The sequence below is a fragment of the Gopherus flavomarginatus genome, chromosome 19 (assembly GCF_025201925.1).
Source record: "Gopherus flavomarginatus isolate rGopFla2 chromosome 19, rGopFla2.mat.asm, whole genome shotgun sequence".
Taxonomy (NCBI): Eukaryota; Metazoa; Chordata; order Testudines; family Testudinidae; genus Gopherus; species Gopherus flavomarginatus.
Genome location: NC_066635.1, coordinates 2481112 through 2495757, shown reverse-complemented (window position 1 = coordinate 2495757; position 14646 = coordinate 2481112). Strand labels below are relative to the sequence as shown.

Below are 14646 nucleotides of genomic sequence, written 5' to 3'. Positions count from 1 at the left end.
ATCCTTTCCCCCAAGAAAAAGCAGCTGGGGCAGAGCGAGAGCAGCATGTCGAGCCCAGGCAGGTCCAAAGCAGGGAGGGGAGCGAGGATCTGCAGGACGCTCAACTCAAGGACAGGCTGCGCCTGGGACGGCTACCCCTTCCCTGCCTCACGACAGGCGCTGGAGAGGAAATCTGGCCTGCAGCCCTGCATGCAGACACTTAGACAACAGGGAGGAGAAGAGAAGGCACTTACAAAGCAGTTGAGCATGGAGCAGGAACTGCGGCCCGGCAGACTCATGTTCATTTCCAGAGGTGTCGGCTGGGCTGGGCGCACACAAGCAGCATCGCCCTTCTCTGGTCCTTTGCTGCTGCCGGCAGCGATTCTCACACAATCACACCCGATTAGTACAGCCTGCCCATCCCTCGAAAGAGGGCAGGAGCATCCCTGCTGCAAGCGACTACAGCAGGTGTGCCTGCTGGGGCTGCTGCCGCCGCCGCTGACAATGGAGGTGGGGGAGGGAGGGAGGATGGAGAGACTCCACCTACCTCCTAAGGAAGCAGAGCAGACTCTGCCATCTGAGTGCCTCCTTGACAGACTGCATGGAAAATGGAGACACCAGCAAACCGGCCAGAAGGATTCACCCCCTCCCCACGCAGAGCTGGGATTCTGCTGACACATCCCCCCTTCAAACTAAGCTGCAAGCTGAGTGAGAGGAGCCTGCCGGGAAATGCAGTCCTGGCCTGCAGCACGCCCCCAGGGGCACCTGCCGCACAGCCCGCGACCCAGACAGCGTGTGCAGGAATGTGCAGGAAAAATAGCAAGCAGCTCGCTTTGTGCGCTCCCCCTGAGCCCCTCCTCCCCCAGGAGGGACCACAGGGCCTGGCTCCAGCTCCAAGCCTGCTGCTTTGGGATACTCAGTTCCACAGAACCACAGCAACTGGGTCCCAAACCTCCCTGAACTGCAACTCACCAGCGCTCACAGCCTTCACCACCCAGCAGATAAACTCTGCCTGGTCAGGCAGAGGGGACAAAGGGGCTGTCCTCTCTCACCCTACAGCTTCCTCTTGCAAGGGAGCTCACAAGTACACACCCTCTATGGCCACTGCCCTGGCCGGGCACAGCACAGAGCACTTGGGGGGCACTGCCCCATAGGCCTTATCTACACTAAGGTCAAAATGTAGCTAGCCCGGCAGCCACTGCCCTGGCGTTAGCACATTTGGAAGCCTGAGTGCAGACAAGGCTCCTGTGGCTGCCAGCACTTTTCACACTGTATCAATCAGCCCCTCTGAACAGCATTAAACTGACTGTTTAAAATGGCTGTTGGAGCCTTGCCTATGCCAGGGCTCCTAATGCTGCCAACCCAATGCAGCTGCCCTGGGTAAGCAATAGCAACAGTGGGAAATGTTCAGAAAATATCTCCAGTGCAGACAAGCCTGCGGAACAGAAGCCTCTTCGCTCTCACAGGCCAGTGTTGTGCCCCGAGCATTGCCTCTACCATCACCTCAAGAGCTAGGGAAAGGCAGGAAACTTCCCAAAGTCCAAATTAAAGCTCCAGAGTTAGTACCTGCCAAAAGCCACACTCACAACGTTCTAAAGAAAGTCTCAACTGGGTTTCCATCACCAGCTGCTCTCCACTGCCCACTGCTCAGACAACAGCCTGACCCTCCCAGCACCTTGTTCTGTTCAAGCATCAACAGCCCCCTAACATGTTAGAGAACATCCAGGGCTTTGGACCAGCAGGAAGTAACAGGCTGGGCCTTCAGGCCTTCTCTGTTCAAGGCAAGCATGCTTTTGGCTGCACCCTGAGCTAACGGTCAGGGACCACTCCTCTGAGGTAACTGGCATATGACGAGATGAATGACAGGGTAAAGAAACCCAGACACAACCGAAGAAGGAATCCTCTCTGTTTAGAGAGAAAAAGTAGAAACCTAGACAACCAAGAGGTGGCGTTTGAGGGACACTGCGCGAGCCCAGGCCAATCACAGCATACTATGTCAGGAAAACTTCCAGCACAGAAGAGCCCTTTCACTGTCAGGATTAGACACTTGGGCCTAGCTGTGCTACAAACAAGTCCACAGCAGTGCATCTGCACACACTTCACAGCTGTCCATCCCCAAGGCTACGACAAGACACCTCCAGCTGGTAACACAGAGAGACTCGGTGGTTTTCTGTAGCCAGACTAAAGTCTTGGATGTGTCTCCAGGGGGGTGATTTAAGGGCCATGCTACACTAGACTGTAACCGGACCAAGGGGCAGTTGTGTTGGGACCAGATTTGCAGACTGTTCTAACTGTAGTGCTACAGGCCCTACCCTACGGTTACTAAATGAGCCACCTGTCAAGAGTTTTTAAAAAGACTGTGTCCAAAAGTTTGCACATCATTCGGTAGGTTTACATGCAGATGGTAGAGGACTAAAACTTTTAGAGAGCGAGGCAGGGGAAGGGTGCTTTCAGTACTTAGTGTCTAAATGAGTTTACCATAAAAGACTGAACACATCCCCAACATTTACTCTGAGCAGCAGCACAGCTTTGGTAGTGACTGTACTCATACTGGTCAGCACCATGAACACTTGGTGCCACTGGACTTTTTTCTGTAATTTATGTCACTCAATGGGTAGTGATCAATGGCTCTGTGTCTAGTTGGCAGCCTTTATCAAGTGGAGTGCCGCAAGGGCTGTTCCTGGGGTTGGTTTTGTTCAATATCTTCATTAATGATCTGGAGGATGGCGTGGACTGCACCCTTAGCAAGTTTGCAGATGACAATAAACTGGGAGCAGTGGTAGATACACTGGAGGGTAGGGATAGGATACAGAGGGACCTAGATAAATTAGAGAATTTGGCCAAAAGAAACCTGATGAGGTTCAACAAGGACAAGTGCAGAGTCCTGCATTTAGGACAGAAGAATCTCATGCACTGTTACGGACTAGGGACCAGATTGCTAGGCAGCAGTTCTGCAGAAAAGGACCTAGGGGTTACAGTAGACGATAAGCTGGATACGAGTCAGCAGTGTGCCCTTGTTGCCAAGAAGGCTAATGGAATTTTGGGCTGTATAAGTAGGGGCATTGCCAGCAGATCGAGGGACGTGATCATTCCCCTCTATTTGACATTGGTGAGGCCTCATCTGGAGTACTGTGTCCAGTTTTGAGCCCCACTCTACAAGAAGAATGTGGAAAAATTGGAAAAAGAGTCCAGCAGAGGGTAACAAAAATTATTAGGGGGCTGAAGTACATGATTTCTGAGGAGAGGCTGAGGAAACTGGGATTGTTTAGTCTGCAGATGAGAAGAGCGAGTGGGGATTTGATAGCTGCTTTCAACTATCTGAAAGGCGGTTCCCAAAGAGGATGGAGCTCGGCTGTTCTCAGTGGTAGCAGATGACAGAACAAGGAGCAATGGTCTCAAGTTGCAGTGGGGGAGGTTTAGGTTGGAGATTAGGAAACACTTTTTCACTAGGAGGGTGGTGAAGCACTGGAATGGGTTACCTAGGGAGGTGGTGGAATCTCCTTCCTTAGAGGTTTTTAAAGGTCAGGCTTGACAGAGCCCTGGCTGGGATGATTTAGTTGGGGTTGGTCCTGCTTTGAGCAGGGGGTTGGACTAGACCTCCTGAGGTCCCTTCCAACCCTGATATTCTATGATTCTAATTCTACCACTTTCTGTAGTTAGAAAAAACACAAATATTTTGACTGATGAAAGGAAAGAACAAGCCATGTCTGGTGTCCCAAAAAAGTTCTCAGGACACCAGGACATCATATGAAACCAAGACTATCCTATTAAAAGCGGGATGTATAGTCTCCAGTCCTGGGGGCACTGCATCTCTCTGGGTGTTCCCCACAACTGGCCAAAAAGGCCCATGCGTGGCAGGCTCTGGGCCACACCACCAGCCTTTAGGCTCCGTCAGGCTTTTCAATCAATACATGACATTTGCTTACTGGATGCTTTGGGTCAGGGAAGTTTTATGAAAAGCAGGTTTTTCAGGAGTTACCAAAACCAAAACAAGTCGCTCAGACAATATCCCAGGCCTTTGCATGTTCCCTGCAGCATCTCCACACCATGTGGGATGCCATCCAGAGTGGTGCCCCTCCTAATAATGGTGTATAATAATAATACTGTATGAGCATCGGAGAAAGGAACCAAGATTCTCTCCACCCCCCTGCCCAAATAGTGACTATGCTGAGCATTGCCTCAGGACATGGAGAACATTCACTCATGCCATGCACTCCAGCAGGAAAAGCTTCTCTTCACGCAGAATCAATTAGTAACTTTGAGAAAATGGTGCATATTTATTCAAGCTGATATATTTTTGCCTCAATCTCATCTCTGCCCTAGTTTACAAAGCATGTTGGGTCCTTAGAGTTTGCAGCCTTGAAACCAGGCTGTTTCCCAGTAAGGGGTACAGAAAAGTATAAAATATTTATGAGTTTCTAACAAAGGTGTATTTTTACTTCTCTAGCTCCAAAATGGTTGGATTCATTTTCTTCAAGCTTGGCAAGAAATTCTCCTCTGGCCTCACAAAGTGCACCGGTTTTCACACCAGGGGAGGATGCTTGTAATGTTACAGCAGAGCACAATATAGGGTTTCTAATAGGACAATGGTTACATGCATGACTAATAGAGTCACTAGCCACTACAGCTCCAAAATCAGAGAGATTAGAGGCAGAAGACTTCTTAGATTGTTCTGTCTCTCAGGGCCAATGCAGGAGCATGCTCTATGTATGCTCTCCAAGCACCTGAACCTGCAAGGCACTGAAATAACTGCCAATTTTGCAAGAGTACAGGCTGCAGGATTGAGTCACTATTAAACCCTGAAATGGAAATGATAATAGACCAACCAGGGAGGCTTCCTCCAATTCCCTTGGGAGATTCTGCCATTTCTTTGATCTCATGGGTAGGAAAGTTTTCCTGACATTCTACCTAAACTGTCCCTTTCTTAATTTCATCTTATTACTCCTTGTGTTGGACTAAATAATTCTCTCTCCCTTTTCACAGACTTTAGATATTTGTAAAACTTGTGTCCTACTTCCTAATGGTTGCTTGGTTAAAATAGACATAGTTAGCACTTTCACATTCAAAGAGATTAAAACTCTCCAGCCCTTTGATCATTTCTGCTGCCCCTCTCTGAGCTCCCCTCACCATGTTGATACCCTTCTAGTAAAAATGAGCACAAAACTGAATATAATTGAATATAATGCTTCTGCTCCAGTCTCATTAGAATCATGCAAAGAGGGATTTGCCGTCTACCTGCTCTGAGACACGATCACTCTGCAGGTACTGTTACATTCAAACTCCTATCTGATTTACTATCCCCAATACCTCTTCAGCTGGTTTCTTTCAGCATTACTGCTTTCTAGCTTACTTCCCTCCCATTGATTTTGTATGGTTTGGATTATTTTCCCTCAGAAAGGTTTTTTTCAAATCTCATTTTGTTACTTTGTGGTCACATTCCTACTTCCTCCACATTCGTTTGTATTTTTCTTTCCTCATTGCTGTTTGAAATTCCTCCCAATTTAGTCTCATCTGAGGATTCATGAGCATGTTGTTTATACTAGCTCTAGATTGTTAAGGGAAGACGCTTTCATTCTTGCTATTCCGATGCGGACCTCAATATCCAATCTGCCATCTCCTGTAACGATGCTTACCTATACTAGTATAATTTGTGTTGCTGCCAGCACTACACGGGTCCAGGCATTTTCATTATAACCCATTTTCACCTGCTCATTATCTTCTTTTCCACTGAAACTCACCATGTACAGGCACAGGACAAGTGGCGAGTTTTAAAGTTACAGATAAATCTATTCAGCTATTTTTCAGTGATGAGAGTACACACAAAAAATTTAGAGCACGAAAAGTGTGAGGACCAGTGTTTTCACTTTAACAGGTCACAGTTCTTTGGTGGGGCCCGAACCTTCAACAGGAAAAGTCACCAGGCAGACCCAAAAACAGATTTAACCTTCCACAGTTATAAGGGATGAAAATTCGATGCCTAGCCCTTGGAGATATGTAGCTGGCCATTTGAAGCGCATAACCCTCTGGGCCCACACCAATACGGCTGCCACAGCCTGGCGGGGCTGTGACAGTATCACGTTAGGCTGTGTGGGCTGGACATTGACCTGTGGAGCTCAGCACAGCCTCCTCGTGCTACAGGATTTATTATCTGTGAGCAGATAAGAAAATTCACTGCAGAAACCTGAGTTGATGCTACATTAAGGCTGCAAATTAAAATATGTAGAAATCAAAACATGATAAAGTTATCACAATTAAAATGCTCCTTAAACCTTAAGTGTTTTACATTGCAATGCAAAACTCTTAGCCAGGCTTCAGTTTCATGGAGACAACGTCAGACCCTTTGGGTCTTGAACCCAGGACTGTGGGGTTTCTGGGAGCCACTACACTACAATTCTCCACCTGGCAGCTCACAGGGTCCATGAAACCCAGCTGGGGCACAAGCACTGACCCATACACTCTGATTGGGCCCCAGCTCCTATTTAAGCCAGTGGAGGAAAACGGAAGTTGTCCATACAACGGGGCCTCACCCTGCCTCGGACCACTGGTCTGGTGTTTACTTACTCCTGACTTCTGAGCCTCACCTCCTGGTATCGTGACTCAGCCTGACTCTTGGTGACTGATCCTTGATCCCTGCCCTCCGATTTGTCTCTCACTTCTGATCTCATGAAGTTCCAACCCAGTCTGATTCCCAGCCGTTTGTTCTTGGCCTCAGCCCATAGCCAGTGCTAATCCCTTGGCCAGGCAGCCCACACTCCGGATACAACAGCTAGTTACAGAGGACCTGTGTGGCAAAGAGGACAGTGGGACTGGCACCAGGACTTTGGCAAAGACTCCATGCCCCCATTCCCATGCTGCTGGTCAAGAGTCCATAGGCCAGGTGGAGCAAGCAGTAGAGAGCCAGGGAGAGGGGAACAGGCATTGAGCCTGCTGCACAAATGAGGTATGGGACTGCAGCTGGCAGCTCAGGGCACTGGGCAGAGATACAGAACCTCTTTCAGTACTCAAGGGGAAGGACCAAGCCCTGGAAAGTTCTTCAGCTGTCCCATGCTCCCACCCACCAGACTAGCCTCCCCCAGGTGACCAGGCCAACAGGAAGCCCATGCTCCTGCATTTGTGCCAGTCAGAGGGCCAATGGCAAGTCATTTTTTACCCTCCTCTGAAAGCTTTTGGGGGCCCTGCTGGTTGCACTAATGGAGGAGGAAGTTTCTTTATCAGCAAGTTGCATGGGTAGAGGCTACCCTTCTGGTAAACTGCAACATTCACAAAGATTTACCATTGACGCCTGAGTTCAGACTGGGGAAGACATTATGAAAATTGTTTTCTAAATTAGCTAAGGTTAAAGGAAAAACTGAATTGCCTTCAGTCCTGCATGAAGGTCAAGGATGCCATGAGGCTTCAGCAGAAAACTTTTTATTTTGGGATATGATGAGCACTCGCCTCCCCTGCCCCCCCCCCCAAAAAAAAAGAAGAAAAGAAAAACCCACCGTTACAGAAAGTGAAAAACCTTTTAAGAAGCCTCCCCTCTCAAACATATTGTTTAGAGTCAAATTTTCCAAAAAAAAATCTGCCCTCGCCTAAGATGACTTGTGAAAATTGAAGTGGCTTAGTTTAGTTTTGCTGATATTCAGGACAATACAGGTGAAAGTGTAAAAATCATACTTCTAATAGAAAGCTAGTGTCAATCTTATCGATGGAGAAACTAGGTTCCCCCCAAGACTGTACAATACGTTTAACAGCCACATTAGGGACCCAAATTATTGCGTAAGTGCAATGCAGCAGAGTTAGCGGTGTCCCAAAAGAGAGCTTTACATTTTTCATTTCCTGACTTTACATTTACAGCTCCTTTTTTTTCATTCTTTCATCTGTGAGACAAGGTAGGAATTGTAACCTATGATGTAGATGGTTTGCAATGTCTCCTGTCTTCTTTCACCTTCAGGATAAGGAAATAACAGGAGTAGTAACCCTTGTATCTGAACTCCGCCGGCACACCTCCACTGCTCCTAAGTGAAGGAGCCACCGCACCACCTACTCGGGTAAGCCCTTGTGAAACGGGTGGAGTGTCAGGGAATGAAGGTGGGTAGGTGGGGTAGCAAGAAACTGGAGGGTATAGCCCTGGGAGATGGTGCTGAGGACCCACCAGTCCGAGGTCAGCCGTGATCACTCTGGGAGAAAAGTACGTAGGCGGTTGGAGAAGGGAAGGTCGGGTGGATCCCTGGTACAAACTGGTAAGTCATCCCCGGGCATCCCATCAAAACTAGCACTTACCTGCCTGCTTGCCCTTAGAGGGCCCTGGCTGGGGTGCAGGCCAGGATTGCCTTTGTAGGCACTTTTTATAGTCCCCTGATTTTTTATAAGGGGGCTCATATCTGGAGTGGGTGGCCTCACTGGGAGCCTGCTGCAGCTTGAATTTGGTCCTGACCAGGGCCAGGACACAGAGACCAAGGGTCTTTAATGTCATGTGTGAGTCCTTAAGACCATGTAACTTCACGACTGTTTGTTCCGCAACCAGGGCCTTGCCATCAAACGGAAGGTCCTGTAAGGAGTTCTGTGCCTCGCTGGACAACCCAGACAGCAGGAGCCACAACGCTTTCCCCATGGACACTGCGGAGGCCATAGACCGTGCAGCCACATCCACAGTGTCCAAGGCTGCCTGAAGAGCCGCCCAGGTGGCAGCTGTGCCCTCCTCAATCAAGGCCTTGAACTCTCTCTTATCATGCTACTGGAGGGAGTCCACAGATTTAGCCATCGAGCCCCACAAATTGAAGTCATACCCGCCCAGCAGGGCTTGGTGGTTTGCCACCCTCAGTTGGAAGCTCAAGGATGAATAAACCTTTATACAGAATAAATCTAGTCTCCTCGAGTCCCTATTCTTAGGAGTAGGAGCTGGTTGACCCTGATGCTTCCTATGGGTGACCGCCTTGACCACTAGAGAGTTGGGGGCGAGGTGGGTATACAAATACTCGTGCCCCTTGGCGGGCACAAACTACTTTTATTCTGCCCTCTTAGAGATGGGGCGCAAGGAAGCCGGGGGTTGCCACAAGGTGTTTGAGATCTTTGCCACCCCTTCATGGAGTGAGAGAGCCACCCTGGCCGGTGCTGTAGCCGAGAGAACATTGAAGAGGGAGTCCAAGGGTTCCTCCACCTCTTCAGCTTGTAGGTTGAGGCTCGATGCCAGCCTTTTCAACAGTTCCTCATGGGCTTTCGTGTCCTCCTGTGGGATGGGAGGAGGAGGAGCTGTGATTACCTCATTTGGGGAGGATGAGGATGGGTGTGCAGTGCTCTGCGTCCCCACCAATGCCGCAGGTCCCACCACCTGGTCCCCTTCTAATTTATTTATTTTATTTAATTAATAAACTAGGTTCCTCCCAAGACTGTACAATACATTTAACAGCCACATGAGGAACCCAAACTATTACGCAAGTGCAATGCAGCAGAGTTAGCATTGCTCCAAGAGAGTATGGGACTGGGGATGAACTCTCCACTGACACTTTTCTGAAGGTTAAGAGAGGGAGGCCAATGGTCCTTCCGAGGCTCTGGCCACCAAGCAAGCCACTACTGAGGCCCATTTGTACCATAGTGCTGACCAGGGACCCTGGTGCCACTGCCTCTGCTGTGGCACCGTCGAAGTGGACTGCCCCGTCTGACTTGCCTGGCCCACCGACTGTCGACTTGGAAGGGAGGCCAGGCTGGCATATGATCTACTACCATCCCGGGACGGAGACGAGTGACGGTGACGTGAGCGGTGCCGAACCCAAGACTGTGATTCTGGCATAGAGGAGCAGGAATACCGTCTGTAGCAGCTGCTCTGCGAATGTCTCCGATGGGTGGATCTGCAATGGCAGGGTGCCTGCTATCAATGCCTGGGGCTGCGGGAGTGGTGCTGTGGTGGGGACCTTGAATGTGACGAAGAGCAGGAGCGGCGTCGACATCCATATCGCAAGGGGCTATGATAGCTTCTCTGAGATAACGACCTTCGGTGCTGTCTCTCTTGGTCTTGGAGGGGCACGCTCTCATAGTGAGGTCTACATTCCCTCAAGGTGGAGTGGTGCCTGGAACCCCTGCTGCCCGGCACCCAGCTAGGCAACCTGGTGGGGGTCGACAGGGACAGGTGCGGCCTGTGCATGGGATGGTCACTGTGCAGAAAACGGCGTCAGGAAACTTCCCTCAACTGTGAGTGGTACTGTCCAGGCAGTGACTGCAGGGGTCCAAGCAGTGGCTTGCCTCTGGATCAGGGAGCTGCTGATGTTGGTGCAACTAGTACTGGTAGAGACATAACATCTTGAGCTGTCTGCAGGGCCTCTGGCGTGGAGGACACCTGAATGTGGCCACTGGCGTCCAGGGAGGTCAGCTCAGAGTGGGCTGGGCTATTCCGCTCAGCTTGAGTTGGAGGCCGCAAGGCCAATGGGGATTGAGAGCTGCCCAACGTGGGTCTAGTCTCTCCCTCAGCCTTGCTCCAATGCGTTGGTGGAGAAGACCTGATTTCTTGCAATTGTGGAATCTTCGCCCTGCAATTTTTGCAGATTTTTCTAAAAAGATTTTTAAAGAAGGAGTAGAACTATCTGGTGTTATTCAGAACTCACTGTCACAGGTTTTGCTAACAAAGTTCATAAGCTAGTAGGTCTGCAGTTACTTGGGTTTTACTTCTAACAAAGTCTACCTGTAAAGCTCAATCACCTTGCTAGAAAGGCTATTCAGCTTCCGATTAACAAACTCTGCTGGATTCGTCACCAGAGTCAATCAGTGGTAGTGCTCTGGAGCCTTACGGCTTGTAGCGTTTACCAGCACAACTTGTCAACTGCATTTTAAACAGCAATTCGCTACTGCATTAAATAGCTATGGATGCACACATATCCATAGTTCCAGGAACACCTTACATGTTACTGACAACATTCCCTATGGTGTGGGCAAAAAGCCATATGTTCAAATGTTAACTTTGATTTTAAAAACGTTTTTTGAAATATCAAAAAGTTCAGTCATTTTGTAACTCCTCAAAATAATGGTGTCCAATTTTCTTATGCAGGAAAAGTATCTGATACTTTGAAAATGACTGAGGGGATTTGGTGCAAACCTTCTTAAAATAAACCAAAGCAAAATAAATTAGACAATCTGGTTTTTGATAGAGACCAAACATTTCAGCATAAAAGCTACAGGTCTTGGAAAACATAAAGTCCATCTAGCCCAGTATCCTGTCTTCCAACAGTGGCCAATGCCAGGTGCTTCAGAGAGAATGAACAGAACAGGCAATCAGCGAGTGATCCATCCCGTCGTCCATTCCCAGCTTCTGGTAAACAGAGGCTAGATATACCCAGAGCATAGAGATGAATCCCTGATCATCTTAATTAATAGTCATTGATGGACTTATCCTCCAGGAACTTTTCTAATTCTATTATTACTTTTGGTCTTCACAACATCCCCAGCAATGAATTCCACAGGTTGACTGTGAGTTGTGTGAAGAAATACTTCCTTTTGTTTGCTTTAAACCTGCTGCCTATTAGTTTCATTGGCTGACCCCTGGTTCTTATGTGAAGGGGTAGATAACACTTCCGTATTCACTTTCTCCACACCAGTCACGATTTTATAGACCTCTATCATATCCCCATTCAGTGATATCTTTTCCAAGCTTCCAAGTCCCAATCTTATTAATTTCACCATGTATGGAAGCTGTTCCATACCCCTAATCATTTTTGTTGACCTTTTGTGTAACTTTTCCAATATCTTTTTTCAGATAGGGTGACCAAAACTGCACACAGTATTCAAGGTATGGGCATATTATGGATTTAGACCAGTGTTTCTCAAACTTTTGTACTGGTGACCCCTTTCACACAGCAAACCTATGAGCATGACCTCCCCCCTTATAAATTAAAAACACTTTTTTGTATTTAACACCATTACAAATGCTGGAGGCAAAGCGGGGTTTGGGGTGGAGGCTGACAGCTCATGACCCCCCCCCCACGTAATAACCTTGCGACCCCCTGAGAGATCCCAACCCTCAATTTGAGAACCCCTGATCTAGAGTAATATTTTCAAAAGCAACATTGGAGTCTCATTGAAAGTCAATGGGACTTAGACTCCTTAGCGTCAAAGTCACTTTTGAAAACATTATCCCTACTAAACAATTCCTTACCTAGATAAGGGCCAGACTGACCAGCCTTATTCATATTTTTGAGCAGTTACTCAGATAAGCAAACCCATTGACTTCAGTGGGGCAACTCATGCCCTAAACGGCTGGAATTAAAACTACATATTTCTTTTCATGAAGATTTTAACTAGACTGGACACCAACCGCCATGGTACCCAGAGGACACTTCCTCCAGCTCCATGCATTGCTACTCGATGCATTGTTTACTTCCATGAGTCAGTTTTCAACACAGGTGATGGTGCACATTTCCAAGCAAATGAACCAGTGAGGTTTCCAAGAGGTGCTGTACCATATACTCTCCTAAAATCAATCTTACCATCTGTCTTTGAATAATTGTTTTTGTTATTGACCAAAAACGGATCCAGTTAATCTGGAATGATATTTTCCTTTAAAATCAATATGCTGCCTCTCACACAGAGTATGGCTGCTCAGTCAATGGCAAGAAACCTCCCAGACCATGCTGACAGACTTAGGCTAGCAGGGCTCACGTTAGCTCTCTAAAAGTAGCTGTACAGACAGTGCTTTGTGCTGCAGCTTGGGCTCAGAAGCTCACCTCTCTCCCTAGCTACAAAGCCCAAGCTCCAGCCGAGCCACAACTTCAATAACATGAGGGGGAAAGGAGTCCAGGAGAGCTCGTGTATTTTAAAGAAGCCCTATTGAGGTTGCAGGAACAAACCATCCCGATGTATAGGAAGAATAGTAAATATGGCAGGCGACCAGCTTGGCTTAACAGTGAAATCCTTGCTGATCTTAAACGCAAAAAAGAAGCTTACAAGAAGTGGAAGACTGGACAAATGACCAGGGAGGAGTATCAAAATATTGCTCAGGCATGCAGGAGTGAAATCAGGAAGGCCAAATCACACTTGGAGTTGCAGCTAGCAAGGGATGTTAAGAGTAACAAGAAGGGTTTCTTCAGGTATGTTAGTAACAAGAAGAAAGTCAATGAAAGTGTGGGCCCCTTACTGAATGAGGGAGGCAACCTAGTGACAGAGGATGTGGAAAAAGCTAATGTACTCAATGATTTTTTTGCCTTGGTCTTCACAAACAAGATCAGCTCCCAGACTGCTGCACTGGGCAGCACAGTATGGAGAGGTGACGACCTGCCCTCTGTGGAGAAAGAAGTGGTTCAGGACTATTTAGAAAAGCTGGCCGAGCACAAGTCCATGGGGCCGGATGCGCTGCCTCCAAGGGTGCTAAAGGAGTTGGTGAATGTGATTGCAGAGCCATTGGCCTTTGAAAACTCATGGCGAACGGGGTTGGTCCCGGATGACTGGAAAAAGGCTAATGTAGTGCCCATATTTAAAAAAGGGAAGGAGGAGGATACAGGGAACTACAGGCCAGTCAGCCTCATCTCATTCCCTGGAAAAATTATGGAGCAGGTCCTCAAGGAATCAATTCTGAAGCACTTAGAGGAGAGGAAAGTAATCAGGAACAGTCAGCATGGATTCACCAAGGGCAAGTCATGCCTGACTAACCTAATTGCTTTCTATGCTGAGATAACTGGCTCTGTGGATGAGGGGAAAGCAGTGGATGTGTTATTCCTTGACTTTAGCAAAGCTTTTGATATGGTCTCCCACAGTATTCTTGCCGGCAAGTTAAAGAAGTATGGGCTGGATGAATGGACTATAAGGTGGACAGAAAGCTGTCTAGATTGTCGGGCTCAACGGGTAGTGATCAACGGCTCCATGTCTAGTTGGCAGCTGGTTTCAAGTGGAGTTCCCCAAGGGTCGGTCCTGGGGCCAGTTTTGTTTAATATCTTCATTAATGATCTGGAGGATGGCGTGGACTGCACTCTCAGCAAGTTTGCAGATGACACGAAACTGGGAGCAGTGGTAGATATGCTGGAGGGTAGGGATAGGATACAGAGGGACCTAGACAAATTAGAGGACTGGGCCAAAAGAAACCTGATGAGGTTCAACAAGGACAAGTGCAGAGTCCTGCACTGAGGATGGAAGAATCCCATTCACTGTTACAGACTAGGGACCGAATGGCTAGGAAGCAGTTCTGCAGAAAAGGACCTAGGGGTTACAGTAGACGAGAAGCTGGATATGAGTCGACAGTGTGCCCTTGTTGCCAAGAAGGCTAATGGCATTTTGGGCTGTATAAGTAGGAGCAATGCCAGCAGATCGAGGGACGTGATTATTCCCCTCTATTCGACATTGGTGAGGCCTCATCTGGAGTACTGTGTCCAGTTTTGGGCCTCACACTACAAGAAGGATGTGGAAAAATTGGAAAGAGTCCAGCGGAGGGCAACAAAAATGATTAGGTGGCTGGAGCACATGACTTATGAGGAGAGCTGAGGGAACTGAGATTGTTTAGTCTGCAGAAGAGAAGAATGAGGGGGGATTTGATAGCTGCTTTCAACTACCTGAAAGGGGGTTCCAAAGAGGATGGAGCTAGACTGTTCTCAGTGGTACGTGATGATAGAACAAGGAGTAATGGTCTCAAGTTGCGGTGGGGGAGGTTTAGGTTGGATATTAGGAAAGACTTTTTCACTCAGAGAGTGGTGAAACACTGGAAGGGGTTAC

The 14646-nt window shown here is 48.1% G+C and overlaps 1 protein-coding gene across 6 annotated transcripts in view; it reads right to left on the bottom strand.

Moving 5' to 3' along the window:
- The window catches only part of MTMR4 (myotubularin related protein 4), a 130892-nt gene that overhangs the window by 74327 nt on the left and 41919 nt on the right, over window positions 1-14646 (bottom strand). The window contains exon 1 of one of the 6 annotated variants that reach the window (XM_050928897.1): window positions 234-547. The exons of the other annotated variants lie outside the window; for them this stretch is intronic. Within the exon in view, the coding sequence (XP_050784854.1) occupies window positions 234-284 (51 nt within the window). The 5' untranslated portion in view covers window positions 285-547. Of the gene's footprint in view, window positions 1-233; window positions 548-14646 lie in introns of those variants that run through there. 6 annotated transcript variants of the gene reach the window in all.